This window comes from Tachypleus tridentatus, chromosome 13 (assembly GCF_004210375.1).
Source record: "Tachypleus tridentatus isolate NWPU-2018 chromosome 13, ASM421037v1, whole genome shotgun sequence".
In the NCBI taxonomy this organism is placed as follows: domain Eukaryota; kingdom Metazoa; phylum Arthropoda; class Merostomata; order Xiphosura; family Limulidae; genus Tachypleus; species Tachypleus tridentatus.
Window position 1 is genome coordinate 251,794,265 of NC_134837.1, and position 23,622 is coordinate 251,817,886.

The 23,622-nt window shown below is 30.6% G+C and overlaps 1 protein-coding gene across 3 annotated transcripts in view; it reads left to right on the plus strand.

The window, feature by feature from the left end:
• Positions 1 to 20,820, plus strand: part of LOC143237481 (uncharacterized) — a 43,059-nt gene extending 22,239 nt beyond the window's left edge. For 2 of the 3 annotated variants that reach the window (XM_076476774.1, XM_076476775.1), the window contains exons 3-11: positions 1,756 to 1,838; positions 3,006 to 3,117; positions 3,458 to 3,577; positions 6,467 to 6,571; positions 9,621 to 9,732; positions 10,670 to 10,785; positions 11,248 to 11,391; positions 11,929 to 12,054; positions 14,794 to 20,820. In XM_076476774.1, the coding sequence (XP_076332889.1) occupies positions 1,756 to 1,838; positions 3,006 to 3,117; positions 3,458 to 3,577; positions 6,467 to 6,571; positions 9,621 to 9,732; positions 10,670 to 10,785; positions 11,248 to 11,391; positions 11,929 to 12,054; positions 14,794 to 15,572 (1,697 nt within the window). In that variant the 3' untranslated portion in view covers positions 15,573 to 20,820. The remainder of the gene's footprint in view (positions 1 to 1,755; positions 1,839 to 3,005; positions 3,118 to 3,457; positions 3,578 to 6,466; positions 6,572 to 9,620; positions 9,733 to 10,669; positions 10,786 to 11,247; positions 11,392 to 11,928; positions 12,055 to 14,793) is intronic. The other variant, XM_076476776.1, reaches the window with a different exon arrangement.
• The last annotated feature ends 2,802 nt before the right edge of the window (positions 20,821 to 23,622 follow it).

The window sequence follows — 23,622 nt, forward strand, 5'->3', positions numbered from 1 at the left end:
TTGCAAAGTGAATTGTGTATTAGTAATACTATTACTTAAGTTTACTTAGCTTCAACTAAGTAGAAATAAGGATACAGTTGCGACAGAGAGTGTTCGTACCCTTGAGTCCCGAATGGTTTTTTGGCACATAACTTAAAAAGTATCAGGATGAGGCTAATAGAAGTATGATATATATTATAAATATTATACTAACATACATCTACATAAATTTTATGTAAATTAAATGACAAATAAACTGATTATAAACAAATAACCAAAAATAGGAGGAGCAGAAAGTATTCGTACAGTTCAGAACGTGTGAAAAAACTGATATTCCTGTAAAAATTTTGTTTAGTTTGCGAATAAACTACATTATACCATTCCAGAACTAGACACTGGGTTCATAATTATTGGAATTTAGCTAGCAAAAAATATACTTCTGGCAATTTAGCGCCATCTCTGTCATTATCTGCTTGGTCATTATGGCGAAAAGGAAACAACTGCCCAGTGATTTAAAAAAATAAATTATTGTAACATACATGTCTCGTGTGTCTCTTTCCGGTATTGCTACACAACTTAATGTGCCAAAATCTACTGTTCAAAGCAAAATTGCCAAGTTTAAGCTTACAGGATCAACTGCTAACCTCCTTCGTTCTGGATGTCCCATCAAAATTCCAGACAGACTCAAGACGAAGATTCTCAGAGAAGTTAGTAGGAACCCTCGTTTAACATGTAATGACATACAGAAACTGATAAGGAAAACTGGGGTTGAAGTAAGCACCTCTACAGTTATGAACATGTTACGCTCTTCTGGGTTCAAAGCATGCCGTCCTCGTAGAACTCCATATTTAAAGCCTGTTCATTTAGAAGCACAATTGAGGTATGCAAGAGTATTCTTTGGTCAGGCAAGACTAAAATCGAGCTTTTCGGCCACAATGATGTTAACTATATTTTCCAAAAGAAAGGGGAACGAAATCTTCCACAGAACACCGTCCCTACAGTTAAACATGGAAGTGGCTCGATCATGCTATGGGATTCCTTCAGCTCTTCTGGTGTAGGCAGCCTTTACTGCATCAACGGAATCATGAAAAAAGAAGAGAACGATATCAACGTTAGGCACTTATATCAAGAATGATGCTCGGAAATTGCGGCTTGGGCATCGTGGATCTTCCAGCACGACAGTGACCCTAAGCACACATCAAAATATGTGCAATCCTGGTTGAGAGGAACCATATAAGCGTTCTGGAGTGGCCATCGCAGTCACCCGATCTCAACCTAATTGAAATCGTTTTGCATGAGTTGAAGACCAGGATTCATCAGCGTCATCCGAAAAACTTGCAAGAGTTGGAGGCCTTCTGTAAAGAAGAATGGAAGAAAATGCCAGTCGAGTACTGTCAAACGATCATGGAGAGCTATGAGGAGATATTGCGCCAAGTAATTTACCTGAAAGGCTACACAACTGACCATTAAAGTGGATGCATGAACACTTTCTGTCCCTTCCATTCTTGGTTATTTGCTTATAAACAGTTTATTTGTCAGTCAATTTACAAAAAAATATATGTAGACGTGTGTTAGTATAATATTTACAATATACTCTAGTTTCATTATCCTAATCATGATACTTTTTAAGTTATGAGGAGAAAACCACTCATGACGCAGGGGTACAAATACTTTCTGTTGTAACTGTAGTTGTTTTTTAGGATTAGATTATGTAAGATATACAAAACTTTAAAAAAATTACATTAGAATACAACAATGATAATTTATTTTTAACAGGAGAGAATGATGAGTCACCTGCACATCTTTCTTTGGAGTTCAAAGTATTTTTGACCAATGCAGCAAATAACACTCACACTCAGGTATATTTGTTTTATTCAGTATGGTTTTAAATGTTGTATAATGTTGGAGAAATAGGATCAGAAAGTAGTTTCATTAGTATCAAAACACCAATTTTGTGGCAGTTTTTCTGAACAAACCTTAAAATTTTATTTGACAATCTGTTTTTCTTTTATAACAATGTTATAATAAACTGTTGAAATAAAGATTTTTTATAAGTCTTAAAGTAGGGCATTCCATCAGTATTGTAACAACATTATTCTTTCATTGGCAGGTTCTTTTAAATTATTTGGTAAAAATAATTCAACATTCATTCACAAATAAGTTTCTCTCCTCTTTCATTGTTTATATACACTTTAAGTTAGATATTTGTATGCTGCTGTAAATTGTTGTTTATCTACATTACAAATGATGTTAAGCCTCTCTAACAATACTGAGATTAATATAAAATCAACTTATTTGTAGAAAGTATTTCAGTAACCATGACAGGTGCATATATACAGATTGATTCACTCTTCTGTTTGAAATAATTTGACACACTTCATATTTATCTTGTTTGTATTATCTAGCTTCAAATGTATCAGAAAAACTTGATGTCAGCTGGAACTTTTTAAGTATTCTAGGCCTATCTTAACATCTTGCATACTCGAACTAATGTACAAATTATTATATATAATTTAAAGATATATGACAGTAAGAAATTAGTTGTGATAAAATAAACATATTTTAAAATAAAAACTCAACAGTCCATGTTTTTACAAAACATTCCTTTCTTCACTCCTAAATATTGTATTTTCTTTAAGTTAAATTTTAGATTTAACTGACTTTATTTCAAATATTGAGATATTTCGCTTTAAACATGTATTTAAAAAAGTAATTTCCACTCCATAATACTATAGAAGCACGTCAGTTGATTTACAGGAGCTGAACTAGTGTTGAGTATTTAATTTCTATTATTCTAACAATTTCTGGATGATTTTTTTTGTTTTCATTTGCCAAAATACAACATATTTTATTTCTGATGATTATGTAAAATTAAGCTTTATAAAACAAAAACTGATAATATTATCAGTAATAACACAATATAAAGTTTTATTCTGGGCCCCAGTGTAACATTTATTTAAAAACAAAACAAAAAACAGTCATTAGATACCATCAATTATAATTGTAAAATTTCATTTTGATGCTAGGAAAGTCGACAGCTCAAGTTCTGGTTTAAGTCCGAAGTATTGGAACCTGATCAGATGCGAAGTTCTCAAAATTTTTTCAAGGAACTAGTTAGCCCTTCTCAGTTTCCTCGAGGTGAGTTTCTATTAATAATTACAGTTGAATACATTTTTTTAATAAAAATACACAGCTCCTGCCAAAGTAATTTTTTTTTGTTTCTTTCTTTGCTTGTTGTTTAGTTCAAAACTACCAATAAGTTATTTTTTTAGCGTTAATGTAAGGCTTTCTGTAACAAGTCATACTTGTTGGTACCATAATGAATTTTTTTTTTTTTGATGGCATACTTTTTACTTTATATATATTGATATATGAATAAGCGTATAGTATTAAAGGTATATGGAGAAATACTTTTTAACGTATCCTGCATGTTTTCTTTAAAAGTATCTTTAACTGACTCAAACATTCCATTTTTTAGATTATGTGGGCTTCATCAAAGGAATCATGAAACTAATGCAGCTGAAATATTGCAATATAAAGAAGATTGAAGTGGAAATAAGACAAATTGAAGAGATGGAAGAGCCTCCTACCAGGCCAAGTAAGTATTTACAAGTTCTGTAGAAAAGTCAGCCTGAGTCTTTTGAAGAGATGAAAATTGATATTGTATGTGCTTTTACTGGCTTTTGAATTGTATTTTCTATTATATAAATTGACAAGTTATTAAGGACTATATTTGAAATATGTACTCTCTGTTAGACTGAGATATTTTATAATATATGTCAACATAATCAAAAATTAAGACTGAGTCCTCACTCACACTGAAACTTTCAAGAAGTTGGCACCTCTGGCAGATGCCTATGTTACCTTTTCTTAACACTGGGCCTGACTAGATACAGGCTGTTTGATAAGTTATAACAGTTAATATACACTAATTTTGATAAAGAGGTGTTGAATATAATTATATTGGTCAAAAAATCATTCAATTATCATTTGGTGGGCTCAACCTGAAAAATATGTCTGTTTCCCAAGTTTCGTTGACTTAAATAAATCATAAGACTCAAACATTAAGGTACTCTAAGTGAAGTTGGATGCTTGATATAATTGCAGTGAATAAAAAATAACCTAATTTCAATTTGAGGAAGCTACCTACTTGAATAAAAACTGAATATTAGCCCAATTAATAATTATAGCTAATTAAATATGCTGTTCTTACATGTTTGATTATGAAGACTGGAATCTTTCATCAGTTAGGTTCCCTTGCTAGCTGTTGGTGGTATTTATGTCTGCAAATACAATAATATCTTGCAAAGTGTGGCAATTTAGCATATTTAAGTAAGGTCAAACCAATATACCAAGCTTATAGTCCAAAGTAATGTATATTGTAAAAATATGTGTATTACACATGATGGTCAATATTGTTAATAAAAGAAATATTAAAAAGAAAATAGAGAAATCAATATTTATGTCACTTAAACTTGTTCTTTTAAGAATAGAAATATGGCAAGCAGGTATAAGCTTTATGAATGGTCATTGTTGTAAGTAACCCTAACAAATTTAAGTTGAAGACTATTTATCTACTTTTAAAAAAATGGTAAATGAATGTTAAACACTTAAGACATTTTGAAAAAGTATATGAATATATATAAATCAGTATGTATTCATTTCTAGTTATAAAAGACTAAAAAATATCAGTTTTGCAATTCTGTTTGCACATTCACCCAAATGCTAAAAAAGTTTAAAAGATGTGGGATGGATTTTCAATACAATATTATTGAATATATTTTAACAAGATTTTGGTTGGGTGGTGGTTGTTTGGTACAAAACTTCACAATGTGTTTTGCTCACCACAAATATCAAAACCCAATTTTCAGCATCATTAGGCTACAGACTTACCACTGAGCCACTAAGGGGAACTTTAATATGAAAATACAAAGGTTATTGAACCTTCATGAAAGTTAACATTCAGTTATGTTACCTAATTATTGCAGTGAGGTAGTCGGAGAAACTAGTGCTTAATGTTATTCAGATGCTCTGATAATCAGCAGAAAAGTCTTAAATGTTCCACAAAATGAAAGTTTGGGACTGTTAAGCACAGAATAAATTGAACAAGTACATTAGAGGAAAACAAGTAAGCACAAGAGTAGAAATCTTTTGAAGTAACAAACACAAAGATATATTAACAAAATGGGCCAGGTTTTATCTGCTGCTATAGTCAAGCAAATTAAGAGCTAAGAAAGAGAGCAAAACATCAAACTATGGACATACCTAATTTAAGTACCTGGCCATGTAAAGAATTTTGGGTATATGGATTATATACAGTGGCTCACATGTAGTTTTAAGTAAAGTCACTTGTACGGGATTCCATGTTGCCTGTTTGAAGATTTTACAGAAATAAATGTTTGCAACCTTTAGACATCTAGTCAATGAAAATGCCATAGCTACATGCAGAAATTGTCTGGAAATGATTATACATGAATATAAACATGTTGTATACTAGTTGATATATGGAAGAGTTACATTCATGACTGTTTAAGTCATTACAGTTTTAAAATCTCATTTGTTTAGTTAAGTAAGTGATAATTGTTTAAAAAAAGTACTTAGTATTTTCAATCATAACAGTACTTTATGTAACACATTGGCCAAGCAGTATGGTAAAAACTCCCAGGGTTCAGACATGGCCATCTATGATTTTGGTCTTCTGGCTGAAGATGGAATGGTCAATCAGTAGCACAGCTACACTTCACTAAATAGGTTAACCTGCTAACTCCTAGACTATTTTTCAGCTAGGTTTGGAGAGAATGAAAATACTTTAATTAATTTGTTCTGGCAATGTTACATTTAGATAACAATTCATTCTTGTAACATTTACTGAGGAAAGGGTGTTTCAAGTTGTTTTTGTAAAATATCCAAGTGATTTGAGGGATTATGAAAAGTGGCTTTTATTTACTCGAGTCTTCCTTGAAAATATCTTTCTATTTACTTCAAAGTTTTTTGTATTGTTTGACAGCTTTGTTAGAAACAAATTGATCAAATAGAAAATCTAGATTGTTGTGTTCTTATGAAAATCTTTTATGTTCTTAAAAATTAGCCGTAAGAAGGATGATAAGGCCTATAGTTGTTTTGAAAGATTTGTGGGTAGTGAGTAATACACAAGCATTGGAAGTTATGTGACACAACAGCTGTGATTAATAAATAATAGTCATTATGTTAGATTGGTCCAAAGTGACTTGCTGTTGATAGGTTTTAACTATTTCTCGTTGCTTTCCACATGAATACTGTAAGCTGTTAATCTTTTTCTTTGGTTTGGTATGGTATTTAGTGATAATTATACTATTAACTGTTATTCATGAAGGAAATTACTGGTAAAATAAGTTATAATATGCAAATGAAGGAGAGGTGTTCAGAAAATTTTCCAAAAATATTATTCTGTATTACATAAACTCCAAAGAATATAAGAAAAAAAAATCCATTGTAACCTATTTGTTAGCTCTTCCCAATGGCATATTGCTGACTATCGGTTCTCAGAATAATACATCAGAAGAATCGGAAAGTACCCATGGAGCAACCAGCCACTCTTCTTCCAGTTATGAAGGTTTTCATTGATTTGTTTACTTCAAAGTTCTTGTCACCTAGTCTGCCACAAAATGTATGTCTGCGCAGAGCATGAAAATTATTGGCTTAATATAAATTTGCCAAAACCTCAGACTTCTCTCTACTCAAATATGTTGATTTAATTAAATAACAACTTTATGTTTTGCAAGATTTCACGAAACATATTTGTATTGGTTTGTCCAGCATACTAAGCTTAATAAGACTCTAACACTAATGTGACTGTTTTGCTTTTTTAGCTTGGTAAAATTAAACTACTCTTTTATATAAAACTAAATGCATGTGCATAAGTTTTTGAAACTAAATACTACTAAATGTCTTAAGTGTAATTACTTGAATAGTATTCCAGTTCTCTGTTCATCATACATCTGATAAAAAATAAATTTATTTATGTGTGTGTATATTTTGTAATAAATACATGATAAATTTAAGTTGTTAAAAGTAAATATAAAACGAAATATTATTGTGCCTACACTTTATATTTTTAGCCTAAATACAGTTGAATATATAAAATGTAAGAACATTACTTTTAACTATTTTAAGAGCTAATTTAATGCTTTTAAATACATATATGGAATCATCTATGTGTATCTTAAACATGTACATTATTTTTTAAATAAAATTTGGTACAGTAGTTGTAGTTGATTACAAACAGAAGTATTTGTGTTATTCAAACTTGAATTTGGTTTGCTGTGTAAAAACAGTTTTTCTTTTCTGTTGTGAAACTATAAACTAAAACTGTGCAATGTTTTAAAGTTTTAGTTTAAATTTGAGGCTACTTGGCCACCGTAGTAAGAGGCTAAAGGTAAAATTCATTCTTTGCATCTGAGATCACTTGAATTATGAATCTAGAATTGAATGATAAAAGTTCTGATTTGAGCAAAAATTAATCTGCATTTCAGATCACTTGAATTATGAATCTGGAATTGAATGATAAACATTCTCTGTTTGGGGCAATAAGTTAATCTGCATCTCAGATTACTTGAATTATGAATCCAGAATTGGATGATAAAAATTCTCTGTTTTGGGCAAAGAAATTAATCGGCATCTGAGATCACTTGAATTATGAATCTAGAATTAAATGATAAAAATTCTCTGTTTTAGGGGAAAAAAATTAGCCTAAAATTTCTAAATCAGTTACTGAAAAATAATTAAATTTTCACTTCGATGATGAAATATGTTTTAGAAATATTAGATATTTCTTATTCTATAACTTTTAGCTGAGTTTAGTTCTTGTCTTCGACTTTAATTATTCATTTCATTAAGGAGTAGAAAAATGTATGGAAATTACAAATTTGAAATGTTATAACAAGTTGTAAGAGTTGAGAAGTTACGAACAAATAACTAGAAGATGGTAAAAAGAATTTAAACTTCTCTAGGTAATACCTGTTCTTCTCGTTCAGTAAGATCTATTTTTAATCTTATGTTGTTTTTAATTTTACTACTTCCTTGTCAAAAACTAGTACTTGTGAAAGGACAAAGTGCACAGAAAAATGTACTCTGATTTTGTTTTGTTTGTATTTCTACACACAACTTAATGGATAGTAATGAAATGTTTTAACTATGAATTTTGTCCAGTATATTTATGTGCTTAAGTTTTACAAATTAATTCAATTACAAATATACCTCAATTGATGGCTGATTGGACAGTATGTAGTAATACTGAATTTAGATGTAATATCAAGCTGTTACTCATAACTACTGAGAAAATGTAATGTGAATGATGTTAACTAGTAGATAATCACCTTTAGACCTTATTATATTGAATTTTAGTTTCTATTTGATTTAAAACTCTAAAGCAGAGTAGTATGATTACACAGTGTGTGAGAATACAGCTTTTTTAAAAACTTGTTTTGTATGTAATTCGATTTACACCACAGATACATAATTCTGAGAAAATTTAATGCAAATTGCGTAAACTAATAGCTTTTTTCTTCTTTTAAATACTTCTGACATTTAATATATGTGTTTCTTCAATCATATGCATCAGAGCATACTGTTCAAAGGTGTGTTTGTTTTTCTTTGATAGATTGTGTGGGCAGGTATTCATGATGATATTTTGTAGAATGGGCCTCAACTGCCGGCAGTTGCTGTCAATTCTACAAAGTTTCATCATGTGTTTGTTTTGGTTTTTTTAAGTTGTTCTGTAAAATCCCTTTTTTTTTTTTTATATGCATTTAATTATACATTTTAGTGGCTGGTTTCTATGAGTTAGTCCTGAAACTGTGAGGACAGAAATATACCTCTACCCCTATTTTGAAATATTTGCCCCCACTCCAAATGTCTATGTCTTCAACATATAACTTTGATATACTGTAGTGTTATGCCAACTAACATTTGGTCTCATTAAATTTTAATATTAAGTTTGTTAAAGAAAAAATGCTTGCAATTTTTGTATCTAACTTTCTTTGCTTATTGATATCTAGTCAGGATTGCTAGCTTTTTGTAAACAACAAATATCTGCATGGTTGGTTACTTTTAGCCATAAAATGTGTTAAATTGTTAGTCTGTGATTTTCATGCTTAATAATTTCAAATTAGTATATACACATACACACACAAATTGTTTTTTTCAATTATTGTTTTTATTTTCCTTCAGTTATTGCAACATTCATAGACTTGAAGTGTACAAAGTTAACCAACTTTATCAAAAAAAAAGTCATAAAATATTACTGGCATACTTAAAGGTTAAATGAAATAAAACTATAATAATAATAATCTTTATTATATATATTAAGAGATTAAACATTATATCTGACTATTTTCTGCAATTTTATTTTTCCTTAAGGTATTTTATAATTCAGCTATTTTACCAATTGTTTTAATAAAATAAGTTAGATATACTGGAATTCATCTATCATAAAAGTAAACAAGGACCTAAAACCACACATGAGAAAAAGTGATGGTAACTATAAATCAAGTATGTTATATAGCTGATATCTTCTCATAACATACTTGATTTATAGTTACCCTCACTTTTTTGTATCAAGTTAAATGGAAATTAAATAAATGTTTATGATGGTATTGTTTCAGTTTCTCTAGAAGAGAGTATGGCTGGTGGTATAATGAATATTACTCAAGAGAAAGTTTTGGAAATAATTGAATCAGCTTACCCCAACCCTCTTACAATCACAGACTTAACCAAGTAAGTTTGATATGAAACTCATTTAGTTACTTCTAATCTTTCATTTCAGTCTTTAATTTTCAACAGGCTTTAACCCTCTATTATATGCATTATGAAAATACTGTAGAAATATTTTTACTTAAATAACTATACTGCACAAAAAATACATTTTTGTGAAATATATTTTATTAAGTTATAAATTGTCATTACCTAGAAGTAAAATCGTTCAAATGAGATACCTACAAAAACATTTCTATGATTTATTTAAACTGTTACTTGGAAGTAGGAGCAGTCAACTATGGAACCGAAGTATTTTTATTTATATTAAGCAAAAGGGATAGATTTGTTATGTTTATATTAAAATGTACAATTCAGGGTTAATAGAGATAACCGAGTTAATTTTAGTGTCATGTTTGCTTCTCTTTTTGTTTGTTTGTCTTTCATTGTAAAGGAATAGTAATGCTCTGCAACTGTTTTAGTACAGTTTAGTTATTTCTCATTATCAAAATATTTTCTTCTTTCCACCTGAGTGTTGTTTGTTCAGCTTAAAACTGAACTGTACTAAAATTTTATAACCTAAAATTTCTACTGTTATATTGTACATTTAATGCATTTGTTGTTTTCAACAGTTTATTCCATGTTTTTCTGATGTCATATGAATAAACAGTTAACGTATTTTGTTTTTTGAAGATTTCTGACAACTAATTTCAGATATCTTACCAAAATAATGTAATATTTTAACTACTGAACAAATTTATGAAAACAGAAAATTGGAGATTATTAATTAAATGTATGGACTTGTGTGAAATATAAATTGAATTACATTTCTTCAGGCATTGCTTGTCAGAATACCATGATTAATTGAATGTTCTTATATAAAATAAAAAAGTTATGAGTGTTTTCTGTATTGATGAATTGGCTGGAACGGATAGCAACTGCTGTTTTCTGTATTATTTAGTACATTACAGTGTACCGAAGAGGAGGTTCTCTTACATCTCAGTGAACTTAAGTCAAAAGGAATCATTAAATCTTTGGAAAATGGCAGTTACACCAGAGTCACCCAAAATGATACAGGTATGCATTTTATTATTGAAATGAGTTAAAAATGATTGAAATATATTAATAAAAGTTCACCTCATCACACAGAAGTGTAGAAAAAGAGGCAACTTATTTTCTTTAATGGTGCTTGAAAATAAGTTATGTTTATTCGGAATGATTTAATTTATCTATTAAAGATAAATAATTGGCACAGTTTATACCACAAAACATGCACACACACATGCAAATATATTTTATATTTCTTGTTTTTTTTCACATTAAATTGCTGAAGGAATGCAAGTCTACAATTGAAAACAACAAGAAATCTTAAATGTTTTATAATTTACCAAAATTTTGTTGATGAACTGCATTGGATTTCTGTATTCTTATGCGAGACACTGAAGATATATCTTAAAAATTTATTTAATCTCTTGAAGAAAATCTCTTTAATTCATTGTTAGATGGCTTTGTGTATTATTATTTTTTTACGAATTATAGAAGTGAAAATGGTGCGTCAAGTTCCAACTGTTGTCAGCTCCCAGCAACCTTCTATAGCCATCATTACAGCTCAGTACTGTGAGAAAGTGGCAGTTGATGCTATGATAGAAAATAAAGACACTTATGTTAGGTATAAGACTGAAGGTAATATAATATATAAAATAACATTTTAATATAATTAGAATTCAATATTTTAATTTCTCCTAATATCAAATCAGTTATATATTAGGTTCTTCAAGCACTATTGAGAGTTTAAAAAGGTAATATATATTGGACATTTTGTTTCTCTGTTTTCTTGTTCTTGTTTTACATAAAGACTACAAGATTAAAAAATGGTAATTGTGACTCTTTCTATATATACTAGTTTTAAATGTTTTTAACATTTTATAAAAAAATTTGTCTTTCATCCTGAATTTTACAGAATTTTTTGTATCACACTTTTGTTTATATGAGTAATAAAGGAAAATTGTTTTATTTCATTTAAACATTTTTATATCTGTTTTGATAAGTATTCATATCTGCAGATAAATGTATATACTTATTACTTTAAAAGTTAAATTCAGAATAAGATTATCTGTTTTGTCAGCTAAATTAACTGATACTTTAAAAATAAAATTTTAAACTTGACCAAACCTAATTTTTAATTTCATGTATACCTTATGAAGATTTTTGTTCCTTAAGGAGAATCAAATGTTTATACTCTTGGGAACATTGGTGCTCATAGAGTTGTAGCAACAAAGTTACCTGCAGTAGGACACCACAGGGAGGCCATGATTGCTGCTGGTAACACGACAACTCGTCTACTTGGTGAGTAATTTTCACTCAACATGGACTAGAAAATATTTAAAATATATCTGTTAGAAATTTAACACTTGTTATTATAGAGGAGATGCTTAATCTTCAGTAACTATTACTTTAATTTTGATATACAAAATTAACTCGGGTGTATTCATAATTACTGCAAAATTCAAGGCAACGCACCAATGAGTTGTTTAATTTAAAATTTTAGGAGGAATTAAGTTATGAGAGTAATGAGTTTATAAAACCTAAAATTTTCTTAACTGTTCATTGCAAGTTATAACTGTCTTTGTCAGCTTTACATGTTAACTTACATATAGAAAGGGCTTAAGTTCTATTTCATTTTCACACCATGTTAGAAAAGGCTTAAGGAATGTATAAATGATAATTGAAAAAAGAAATGAATATTATATTGAAATGATAATATACAAATCAACCAGTTATATGACAACCACTGCTGATATAAAGTTGAGGTAGAAAGTCATCTATTAGAACTACATTTTAACATTGTTTGGCATTCAACTGCTAGTGTGATGCCACCAAAAATTGACTGCTTTTGTAAAAGGTATATAACAGTCCTTTTATACTCAAATTATTTATAAACACACCATAATGTGATGTTCAGATCAGATATTTAGAATTTCCAAGACTGGGATATTCTGGCTGTCAAGGCTTTGGCCATGTATGTGTGATTTCATAATAGAATTTGCAGAAGTTTATTTATTGCAGCATAGTAAAAGATGCTGATTCATTAGGTTTAATTATAAACAGTTTTCTCGAACCTGTAAAATTAACGTGGACATATCATGTGGGGTAAAATTTCAATTACTCGCAGATGAATAACTGTAAAGCTATTTAAATAGCTAAAATATTCAAAACACAGTTTTTAGCAGTACAGTGCAACAAATAATCTGAATCATTTAGGCCTAATTTACAGGAAATGCCAACATTCTAGGCCACCGTATATGTCTGTTGATGTGATCACATGATGAATGGTTATATTTTGAAATTTTGAATATTATACAATTTCTAAACCTTACTGATTTATTATCAATCCTTAAAATGAAATCAAAATCTTCAATGATATCTTAAATTTTAAGATTTGTATGTCGGCTTAGGGATAAACTAGTGGAGGGGTAGAATAAAGCAATTGTTGACTAAAGATTTTAGCAACAAGCCAATAATTATTCATTATTACTCCTATACAATATTTAAAATACAAAAAGAAATATAGTAGATATTACAATGTATGTTGTAGGGGAGAAACAGGGTCTCCAGAAGAAAGTTTGGACCATGTAACTATTTATCTCAATAAAAGAGCTTAGAATTGTGTTTCTAAATAATGTTTTGGTATTCAGCTTTAACCTATGAAGAAAGACCTTCATATTCGTTACATATATTTTGAAGTTTTGCCTGATTAAGTTATCAACTTTATTATGATGATACTTACATTTAAGCATTATTAGTTCTCTTGTTTCATAAAATCTAATGATACCTTTTTCTTTTAATTCTCAAACACAATAATAACAAAGAATGCTATTTTTCATAAGATTAGGCTTGTTACTGTAAAGTTAATTTTGGCAACAGTGATAACCCTTTGCTATCTGAAAAATTTGGAATTTGACAATTTTCAGTTGAATCTGAAAGTACATTAAAATTAGATATAGATTGAGAAATATTAAAAATCTTCTGCTGTTTTTAAATACAATATTTTACCAAACTAATTCTGTATCTCCTAGTGGAAAAGCCAGTTTTATTCACATACCACAGATATAAGTACTTTTTGTCTTTGTTAAGCTTGGTGACTATTTAAAATATTAATATTTAGTGCTTTTAGGAAATCAAACTAATTGTATACTTTTAACAATACAAGTAATTACAATTAGTTAAATTGAGCTCCTTTGGAAGTGTCCTCCGAAGCTTTCATCTACATTTTGAACTATATACTTGAATTTTTCAAAACTTAGAAAATACAAGCTAGATAGATGCCCAAGTTAAAGAAAAAAATTATATTCCGTGTTGCTATGAGCTTGAGAAAAAAACTGATTATAGAGTACATGGTGTTGAATGTTTTACTGAAACTAGTTTATTTCTTTCATTTCTAAAAATTAAATGAACTTGTAACTTTTTAATGTGTTTTTGGTTTATATCAAGATTACAATGTCTCAGTTTTAGTTTGAATCTAATTTTTAAGGTTTCTTAGTCAATTTCATTAATATCTTAAAAGAATAGAGATATTTTGTTGTTTTTTTAATTCAGTGTTTGGTATACAATGATTTAATAAACCTCAATTTTATATACAAAGGTACTTGTTAAAATACCAGTTTGTAAACTTAATAACTAAGTTCTTTTGTGTTGGATATATCAGTAGTAACATTGTATAATGTTATAGTGGAAGATACAGAAAATTTCATATGCAGTTTTGTTTCTGTTCAGCAGTTATCAAACTCAAAATGGTTTGTTGCGAATGTCACCCATTTTAATTTGTACAAGTAAAATACTATTCCAGGTAAAACTGAGTGTTTATAAGTAGTATTACAAATATTTATTTTAAGTTTTCAAATGCTGTCATATGATTTATGAATTATATTTGTTGTACTGGTATTAGTATTTTTCTTTGTTTGATTGATGTTAATTTTTTGAAAGAAACATTATATTTTAATACTCAGTTGAGTAATTCTTCATATTTAAGACAAGTGATAACTTATTCTCTAACTTAAAAATCTGTTGATTTGTTTTTTGTTACAGGAAGCTTTCAGAAAGTTGAATATGTTTTTCTTGTTGGTCTTGGAGGAGGAGTTCCCCACTATACTGATTATTCTAAACATGTACGGTTGGGAGATGTTGTCATATCTACACCCCCTGATGGACAGAGCGATAAATTTATTTACATCTATTGTGAAAAAACTAAGAGCTCTCCTGAAAGTAAAACTTCAGCAGGTGGTAGCACACTTACAGGCAAGTATAACATCAAAAAATGGTGTCCACCAAATTTATGCTTACAAGAGACAGCACAACAACTTTGGGCACAGGGTTTAATTGATGCTAAACAGCAGCCATGGGAAGACTACATCCATCATGCCTTGGATACCTTAGCCAGCCAAGAAGCTGATTTCAGTCGACCTTCTTCTGACACAGACAAACTTTTCATGTCCATTGGAGGAAAAGATGTTATTGAAGTTGGCCATCCTCAAGCTCCTGAAGGAACAGTGGAATATCGACAACCAGGAAAATCCATGATTCACTTTGGAGGTGTGGCATCTGGAAGAACATTGATGAAGGACGATGCTGTGAGGCAAGAATTTGCTCATCAGTGGGGTATTTTGGCCTTTGATTCAGAATTTGATGCTGTTGTGGAGTCAATATATGGAAATCGTAAAGACAACTATGTTTTCATCAGAGGAATATCGGACTACAAAGATGGAACCAAGAACAAGGAATGGCAGCCATATTCAGCCTTAGCAGCAGCAGCTTTCATGAAGGCTTTAATTTCCTCTTTGGATCCTTATGATGATCAAGACTTTTAAGGTAAAAGAGGAACTTAAAGTTTCAGAACAAAATCATTGTCTCTGAATTTTTACTATTCCATTTCACTCTTCACTCTGCTTCCAGTTTGTATTATCAGTAAATAACTCTGATCCCTCATTAAGATTTATGTTTACTGATTTATTTATCCTAAATTTTCCCACTTATTGAATGCTTCTTAGTTGAGAAAGCATTCAGTATCTGTTATTTAAATTAGTAAATTTTTCATCAAAACTGTTAGCTTAAAAATCAACATTGTTATGAAACTGTGAATAGCATTGAATAATTTACAACTTTCTCTTTTATGTGACAATACTATGGTAACTTACTTCCTATGTTTCTTCTTTTCTATTTGTATTTTTTATGTGACAATACTATGGTAACTTACTTCCTATGTTTCTTCTTTTCTATTTGTATTTTTTATGTGACAATACTATGGTAACTTACTTCCTATGTTTCTTCTTTTCTATTTGTATTTTTTATGTGACAACACTATGGTAACTTACTTCCTATGTTTCCTCTTTTCTATTAGGTTGAGGAATAATTCGTGAGCGTTTTTAAATAATTTCATTCAAGCATTACATGCAAGACAATACAATACTTCAATGCATGAACACATTACACCCAAACATTTATTATGATACTTTATTTCATGTAATACCTAGGTATATAGTATGCATTGTTTTAAACGAAATTGCAAGAAATTAAATGCAAAAAGCAGATGGTGTCGAAAATGCCCAATTTTCTCCACTTGACAGTCCATTTAATGAGCTGAAAATGAAAGCAAAAATTAAAGACATATGAAAATCAAACACACCATCTATTAGAGCAAAAAATTATCTACCAAATGACATGAAATATTTTGCGAAAGCATTTCATTTATGAATATATTTGTTTAACTTGAAAAAACGCTCACGAATTATTCCTCAACCCAATATTTGTATTTTTTATGCAACAATACTATGGTAACTTACTTCCTGTGTTTCCTCTTTTCTATTTGTATTTTTTTACTTTCATTTTATAATTTTTGCAAAATGAGAAACAGTTATCTTTTGTACATATACGTATGGGATAGTTATAAAGAAAGTACTGTATTCAGAATGGTCATATTTTAAAATATTCTTGTCATAGAGTTCAAATATTTCACCAGTGACACATTGAGAATCGTGAGTTTTTCGAAAGATCATTTACTTAGTATACACATGCTTCAAAGCCCTATGTGCTGGCCAGGTGTTAGGGTGCTTGACTTGCTACTTTAGGTTGCAAGTTCAAATCCCTGTCCCACCAGACATGCTCACCCTTTCAGCTTATTGGTAAGAGTAGTCCAAGAGTTGGCAGTGGGTTGAGTTAACTAGATGACTTTCCTCTAGTCTTTGACTGCTAAGTTAGAGATGACTAGTGCAGACAGCCTTGATGTAGCTTTCTGCAAAATTCATAACAAACCAAAGCCCTATTATGTTAAATATCTTTTCTCATGAAACTAAAATTTATTTCTCTCTGTCATTAAGCAATGTTGTATTGGCAGTTTCATTAAAATCCATGTCAGTGTGCAGAATATTGTTATAATCAATAATAAACACTGTGTATAGTACAAATGATAGGCTTGATGTGCTAATTGATATGAAGTATATTGAAAACTTTCTGTGATAGTTTTTAAAATACCCTGCACCATGTCTAAACTCTCCTGGATGAATTATGGTTCACATTGTGCTACTGGTGAAACTTAAGAGCTCCTGGAAAACTAGTTTTTTATGATTACCATGCATTTCTTTGTTTCCCACATGGGAATTAGTGTCGTTTTTTTGTGCACTAGTTTTTTAATATGCAGTTTTGACTTTTATAATTTCATACCAAGGGTGTTTATGGACAAGTTTTATATATACAAAAAATGTTTACGTTTTTGTATTGTTTTGTAAGCACAATAGAAAACAATTTTTTTTAAACATACTTAAAGAATTTGACTGAGTCAGTGTCTACATTTAAAAAAGCTATTGAAGCAAATAAATGTAATGTGGTTTATAATTTATTCACTCATCTATTTTCTTTAGTCTGATGGAATTTCTTTAAAAAAACAATTTAAGAATTACAACAAATTAAAATGTAAATAAGCACAAGTAATGTGTAAATAATATAAAAAGGATTTTGTTTGGTTAAAGCCATATAATATTTATTTGAAGTGTCGAATTGCTCGTTTAATTGTTGTTCTAAAATATCATTGAACTTAAAAAATAATGAGCCTATGTACTTACTGATAATATATGGATTTTTTACAAATATTTAATTATCAAGTTATCAAAATTTAACTAACATCTTTTTTGTAATTCAGTTGCTCCAAAGTTGTACACCAGTATGTCTTTTGACTTACAATGCTAGAAACTGGGTTTCAATACTTGTGGTAGGAAGAGCACAGATAGCTAATTGTGTAGCTTTGTGCTTAATTACAAACAAAGTTCATGAAAAGTTAAATTCCTCAAAAAAATGAATTGTTGTTATCACTCACAATGAAAAGTAGTTACAGTTGTCTTTAAAAATTGAATTGTTGTTATCGCTAACAATGAAAAGTAGTCAGAATTTTCTTTAAATGTTCAATTGTTTTTACCACTAACAATGGAAAACAGTCAGAATTTTCTTTAAAAATTGAATTGTTGTTAACACTTAACAATGAAGAGCAGTCAGAATTGCCTCTAAAAATTGAATTGTTGTCAGCACTTAACAATGAAAATCAGTCAGAATTTTCTTTAAAAATTGAGTTGTTTTTACCACTAACAATGGAAAGCAGTCAGAATTTTCTTTAAAAATTGAATTAATTTTACCACAGACAATGGAAAGCAGTCAGAAGTTTCTTTAAAAATTCAATTGTTATTGCTACTAACAATGAAAAGTAGTCAGAAGTTTCTTTAAAAATTCAATTGTTATTACCACTAACAATGAAAAGTAGAGAGAAGTTTCTTTAAAATTGAATTGTTGTTACCACTAACAATGAAAAGTAGACAGAATCTTCTGAACAAAATACAGTAAAAATTGAACAACTCTGACGTTTGCTCAAAAGCACGAGTTAAAATTTAAGCATTTAATTCATTCATTTCTTTACCTTTTTATTATTTCAAGCTCTCTTTGTAATGAATATTATGTTTTCAACTTTAGTCAAATATGTACTATATATATAAAATTAAGTGTGCGTACAAACTTTTTATACGATATTATTGCGCAGGTCCAACATTACCAAATACTTTTGTGTTAAAACGTTATCTGTTTGTTGTTGTGTTTTAAACTACATTTAAACATCAGAGTAACTTGTTGAAGCCTGCTCAATTAATCTGTTTCATATGTCAGTTCTTCATCTTGTGGTAGGAAATTCAGAACAATATTTTATTGAAAACCACCTAGTGGCCTGGATGAAAAGCTATTACTTTATTCTACAGGAAAGCAGATGTTTAAGCCGTAGTTTTCCTGCGCCACCTCTAATTAACAAGAGTTTTTTGTTTTATTTAAGCATAATTTATAAAAGTAAAGCACGTAAAGAAACAATATATTATTTTGACAGATAGTCTTAACGGACTTTGATTTATTTTTTATTTAAGAATTTTAATATATTCTTTATCAGATATTTGTCCACATTTATAAGAACTTGCTTTTTTTATATATATAAGACCAATTTGAAGAGAAGTGGTATTAGCAAATTATGACAGCTTAATTGGAAGAAAAGTATTGCAAACATTCTGACGTTTTAATATCTGCTTTCAACTTGTGCCTGAATTACCATCAGGCAAATGTAATTTCGGTCTTGAAGGTAAGCGTACAGTGGCATGGGAATTGTCCTCCCATAGCTTACAGTCAGGCCTAGTGTTTAATAACCGATACTGAACAGAAATGTTAATGTCTTTTTAGATAGATGGATGTTAATCAGTTAGGTTAATTAAATAAGCTTGACCGTTTCATAAAATTGAGTAGTGAATATTTTACATGAATGTATAAAGTTGCTCACTTCAGTTTTAACCCTGTCATTATTCGTGTATATGATAGTGTTTGTGTATTGTGGAAAACAAAAAACCAGATGTTTTCAATAGTAGATATACCGGTGTACTTCCAGCATAACGAACAAATTATAAGATATTGTTGTGAAAGCACTTATTATTCTACTGAATGGTAGGCATCTCAAGAGATTTCTAGAAGACTGACAAAGTATGTCCTCATAATTTAGAAACTTAGTTACATTATCAGTATTATATGATAATACAGTGTTCGTAAATGATCGTATAGTACAAAACGATATTAAGATTTTTTATCGTGAAGTAAATCATACTGTTTTGGTTTTGTTGTAGAAGAAAAGCGTATATGGCGCTGCTGTGCTTTTAACAAGTGTAATTTGTCTTTTAAAAACAGCGAATCGAACGCGATGCAGTGGTTGTTAATATCTTGGATTATGGATGTAAGAGCCAATTATCATCCGCGTCCCATCACTGCAATATAATGACGCTGCGCATGTTGGGGTTACGGGTCAAATCCCACTGTTCAATCAGACAATATCTGTGGTGGGTGCTGTCGACTAGCTATATTTCCTCTGGTATATCGGTTCAAAATTAGAACGGCTCCATATGGCACAGCGGACTCAGAACGCTAGAAATCGTGTTTCGATACCCATGTTGGGCAGAGCACAGATAACCCATTGTAAATTTGTGCTCAACTACAAACAAAGGTGCGGTTAGCGCAAATAGTCCTGGAGAAGCTTTGCGCAAAAACCTAAAAGGAACAAACAAATGAAAGTGTGATCCGTTAATGATAATTATAATTTATATCTTTATTGCCCCCGCTAGTACAGCGATAAGTATACGGATTTACAATGCTAAAATCAGGGGTTCGATTCCCCTCGATGAACTCAGCTGATAGCCCGATATGGCTTTGCTATAAGAAAACACACATACACATCTTTACTTTTCTAAGTTGTGTTTTACGATAAAATAATGTAAACACCAGGGTATCTGTTTTTGTAGATGTTTAATTAAGAAATATTAATATTAGGGATCGTTGAAAATAAAAAGTAATGTTATTGAGAGTTTGATACAAATGATTAAAACCTTTTTTTTTTTTTTTTTTGCTTTATGTTCATGATGTGTAATAGTATTGTATCGTATTAAGATTTATTTTTAATATTTTATTCGCGTGTTAATGTACTTTGATGAATCTCCCGGGAATGACTTTGTATTTTTGTTTGTTTATTATGATAGTAAAGATAAAATGATCATTTGTCCTGACTTCACGATACTTTCTTTGTTATGAATTTAAAATGTTTTATAGATACTGATAATTACACATCAAGTAATGTTAATTAAAGCAGTAAGTAAACCTGAAGGAGACTGTAACAACAACAAAATTATTTTCTGAATTTCTGGTAATTTTAAAAACGTCGTTTCAGTGAAATGAACCATGTATTTACTAACATAAGCAAGAAAATGTTCGTTGTCAATAAATTTGCTTTCCCGCCTTTTAGGGCTTTGTAATCGTTCGTTTCCTCAAACTCTATACTTTTTGAATACGTTTGATTATAGTTTCTAAAAAAAAACATAAATAAATATATACAGCCTAAGCCTAGATTTTTTTTTGTATAACACCTGCAGAAAACGGTCATAAATAATGTAATTCTCAGTGTATTCATTTTTGCAGTTAATATCTTCAGTAAGTGTACTGTCACTTTATTGAACAGTGTGTCGAGATTATTTTTAGTCCAATGATATTTGTAAATTATTTTTATTGTTTATATTTCACAAGACAATGCGCAGATATTACTACAATAGAAATAACGTGTATGTCGTTATCTATGTATCTAACTAAAACTCCTGTACTATCTATTAAATGGCACTACAAACACAAATCCATAAAGAATCAAATTTGGGTATTCGAAATTTAGATAATTAAAAAAAAATAACTGTGATATGTGCAACAACCATTTACTTATAATACAACACAGTTTTAAATAAAAGTATTCACAATAAGAACACGACTTTAGGGCTGTACGTGAGGGTTTGATTATATCTTTGTGTATCTCAGGACGGCTGGTGTGGGTATTAACATATTACCAAAATAAAGCAGAGAACAACGGTTCGATCTTCTTAGGTCATCTTCAGTGTATGGCCCTAGCCTCCCGCCAGTCTCAGGTTTTAAATATCGTAGTGTTTACCTTGTGAATTAGAAGAAATTGCACATGAAAATGATGTAATTATAGTAAATGCTATTAGCATTATTTTCATTATAAACTGTCTGTTATACACCATAACTAATGGATGATATGATAACCGTGTGGACAGAATTAACCCTATTCACAAGCATCAGGCAGTTTCTTCAGTTATTTAGTCCAAAGCACAACAACCTAAGAATCAACTGGTAGAAAGCTTTCCACATATGTTTTATATCTGAAATCTAGAAACTTGACTATTATTTTGCTTGATGCCAGGATATAAATGTTTCTAAATCAGAGTGTTATTATTCCTGCTGATGCAAGGTGTAGCCACAGTCGCATAAATAGAAAATGTTTTTCTACAGAATTCATCCAGCTGATTAGACCTCTGTTGAAAGACTACGCGCATATTTCAGTAGGGTTGAAATCGTAAAATTAGTGGTTGGCGAGGTGGTTAAGGCACTCGACTCGTAATCAGAAGATGGCGGATTCGAATTCATGTCACACTAAGCATGCTCGTCATTTCAGCCATGGAAGCATTATAATATGACGGTCCATCCCCCTATTCGTTAGTAAAAGAGTAGCCCAAGAGTTGGCGGTAGGGCTAGCGAAGATAGTCCTCGTGTAGCTTCACGCGAAATTAAAAAACAAACAAAAATTAAAGTTAATGGTTTGTGTGTGTGTATGTTCTTTTTTTTTAAATTTCGCGCAAAACCATCTCTAATTTAACAGTGTAAGACTAGAGGGAAGGCAGCTAGTCATCACCACCCACCGCCAAATTTTGGGTTAATCTTTAACCAACGAATAATGGGATTCACCACAACATGATAACGCCCAAACGGCTGAAAGGGCAAACATGTTTTGGTGTGACAGAGATTCGAACCCACGACCCTCAGATTACGAGTCAAACGCCCTAACCACCTGGCCGTGGTGGCCAGTTAGTTAAGGCACTCGACTCGTAATCCGAGGGTCTCGGGTTCGAATCCCCGTCACGTTTAACATGCTCACCCTTTCAGCCGTTGGGACATTATAATGTGACGGTCAATCCCACTATTCGTTAGTAAAAGAGAAGTACAAGAGTTGGCGGTGGGTGGTGATGACTATCTTGCCTTCCCTTTCACACTGCTAAATTAGGGACGGCTAGCGCAGATAGCCCTCTTGTAGCTTTGCGCACAATTCAAAACAAAAACATAGTCCCACAGATGAAAAGGATTTTAATCTAACGGATAACAAAGATCTCAGTTTGATAAATTGTGATTCAGGCTTTCATCTTTGACAAATATTCATGTGAGATATATTCGTATATTCTTAGCTGTTCCATCTGTTAAAATTCGCACTCGCTTGTCAAACATTCTGTTAACTGTTTGGGGCTTAAAGGGTCATTTGGCAACACAGAGAGCAGTTCACTTTCTTCGTACAGCCTTAGTCAGAGAGTTTGTTCCATATTAATTCTCAAAATATAATTTCACCTCCACACTGGTTTACCGATCAATGAAGAAATGTAATATGGCAAACCTAGTTCAAAATGACACTTGATAACTATGCATTCTGACACAGTGGCATAAAAAACGACCTCTTGAGAAGCATGTATGAATTATGTCTACAGATGGAAACATAGTGTCTGTTTTGGGATAGTACCTTGCTGGTGAGACAGATGCAAACAGTGTCTGTTTTGGGATAGCACCTTGATGATGATGGTCGCCCCCCAGTGGTATGTCTGCGGACTTACACACTAAAACCCGGGTTTCGATACCCGTGATGGGCAGAGCACAGATAGCCCATTGTGTAGCTTTGTGCTTAATTCTAAACAAACAAAAACCTTGCTGGTGAGATAAAGAATGATGTCGCAATAATTCATCATATATTTGAAAAAGATGTTG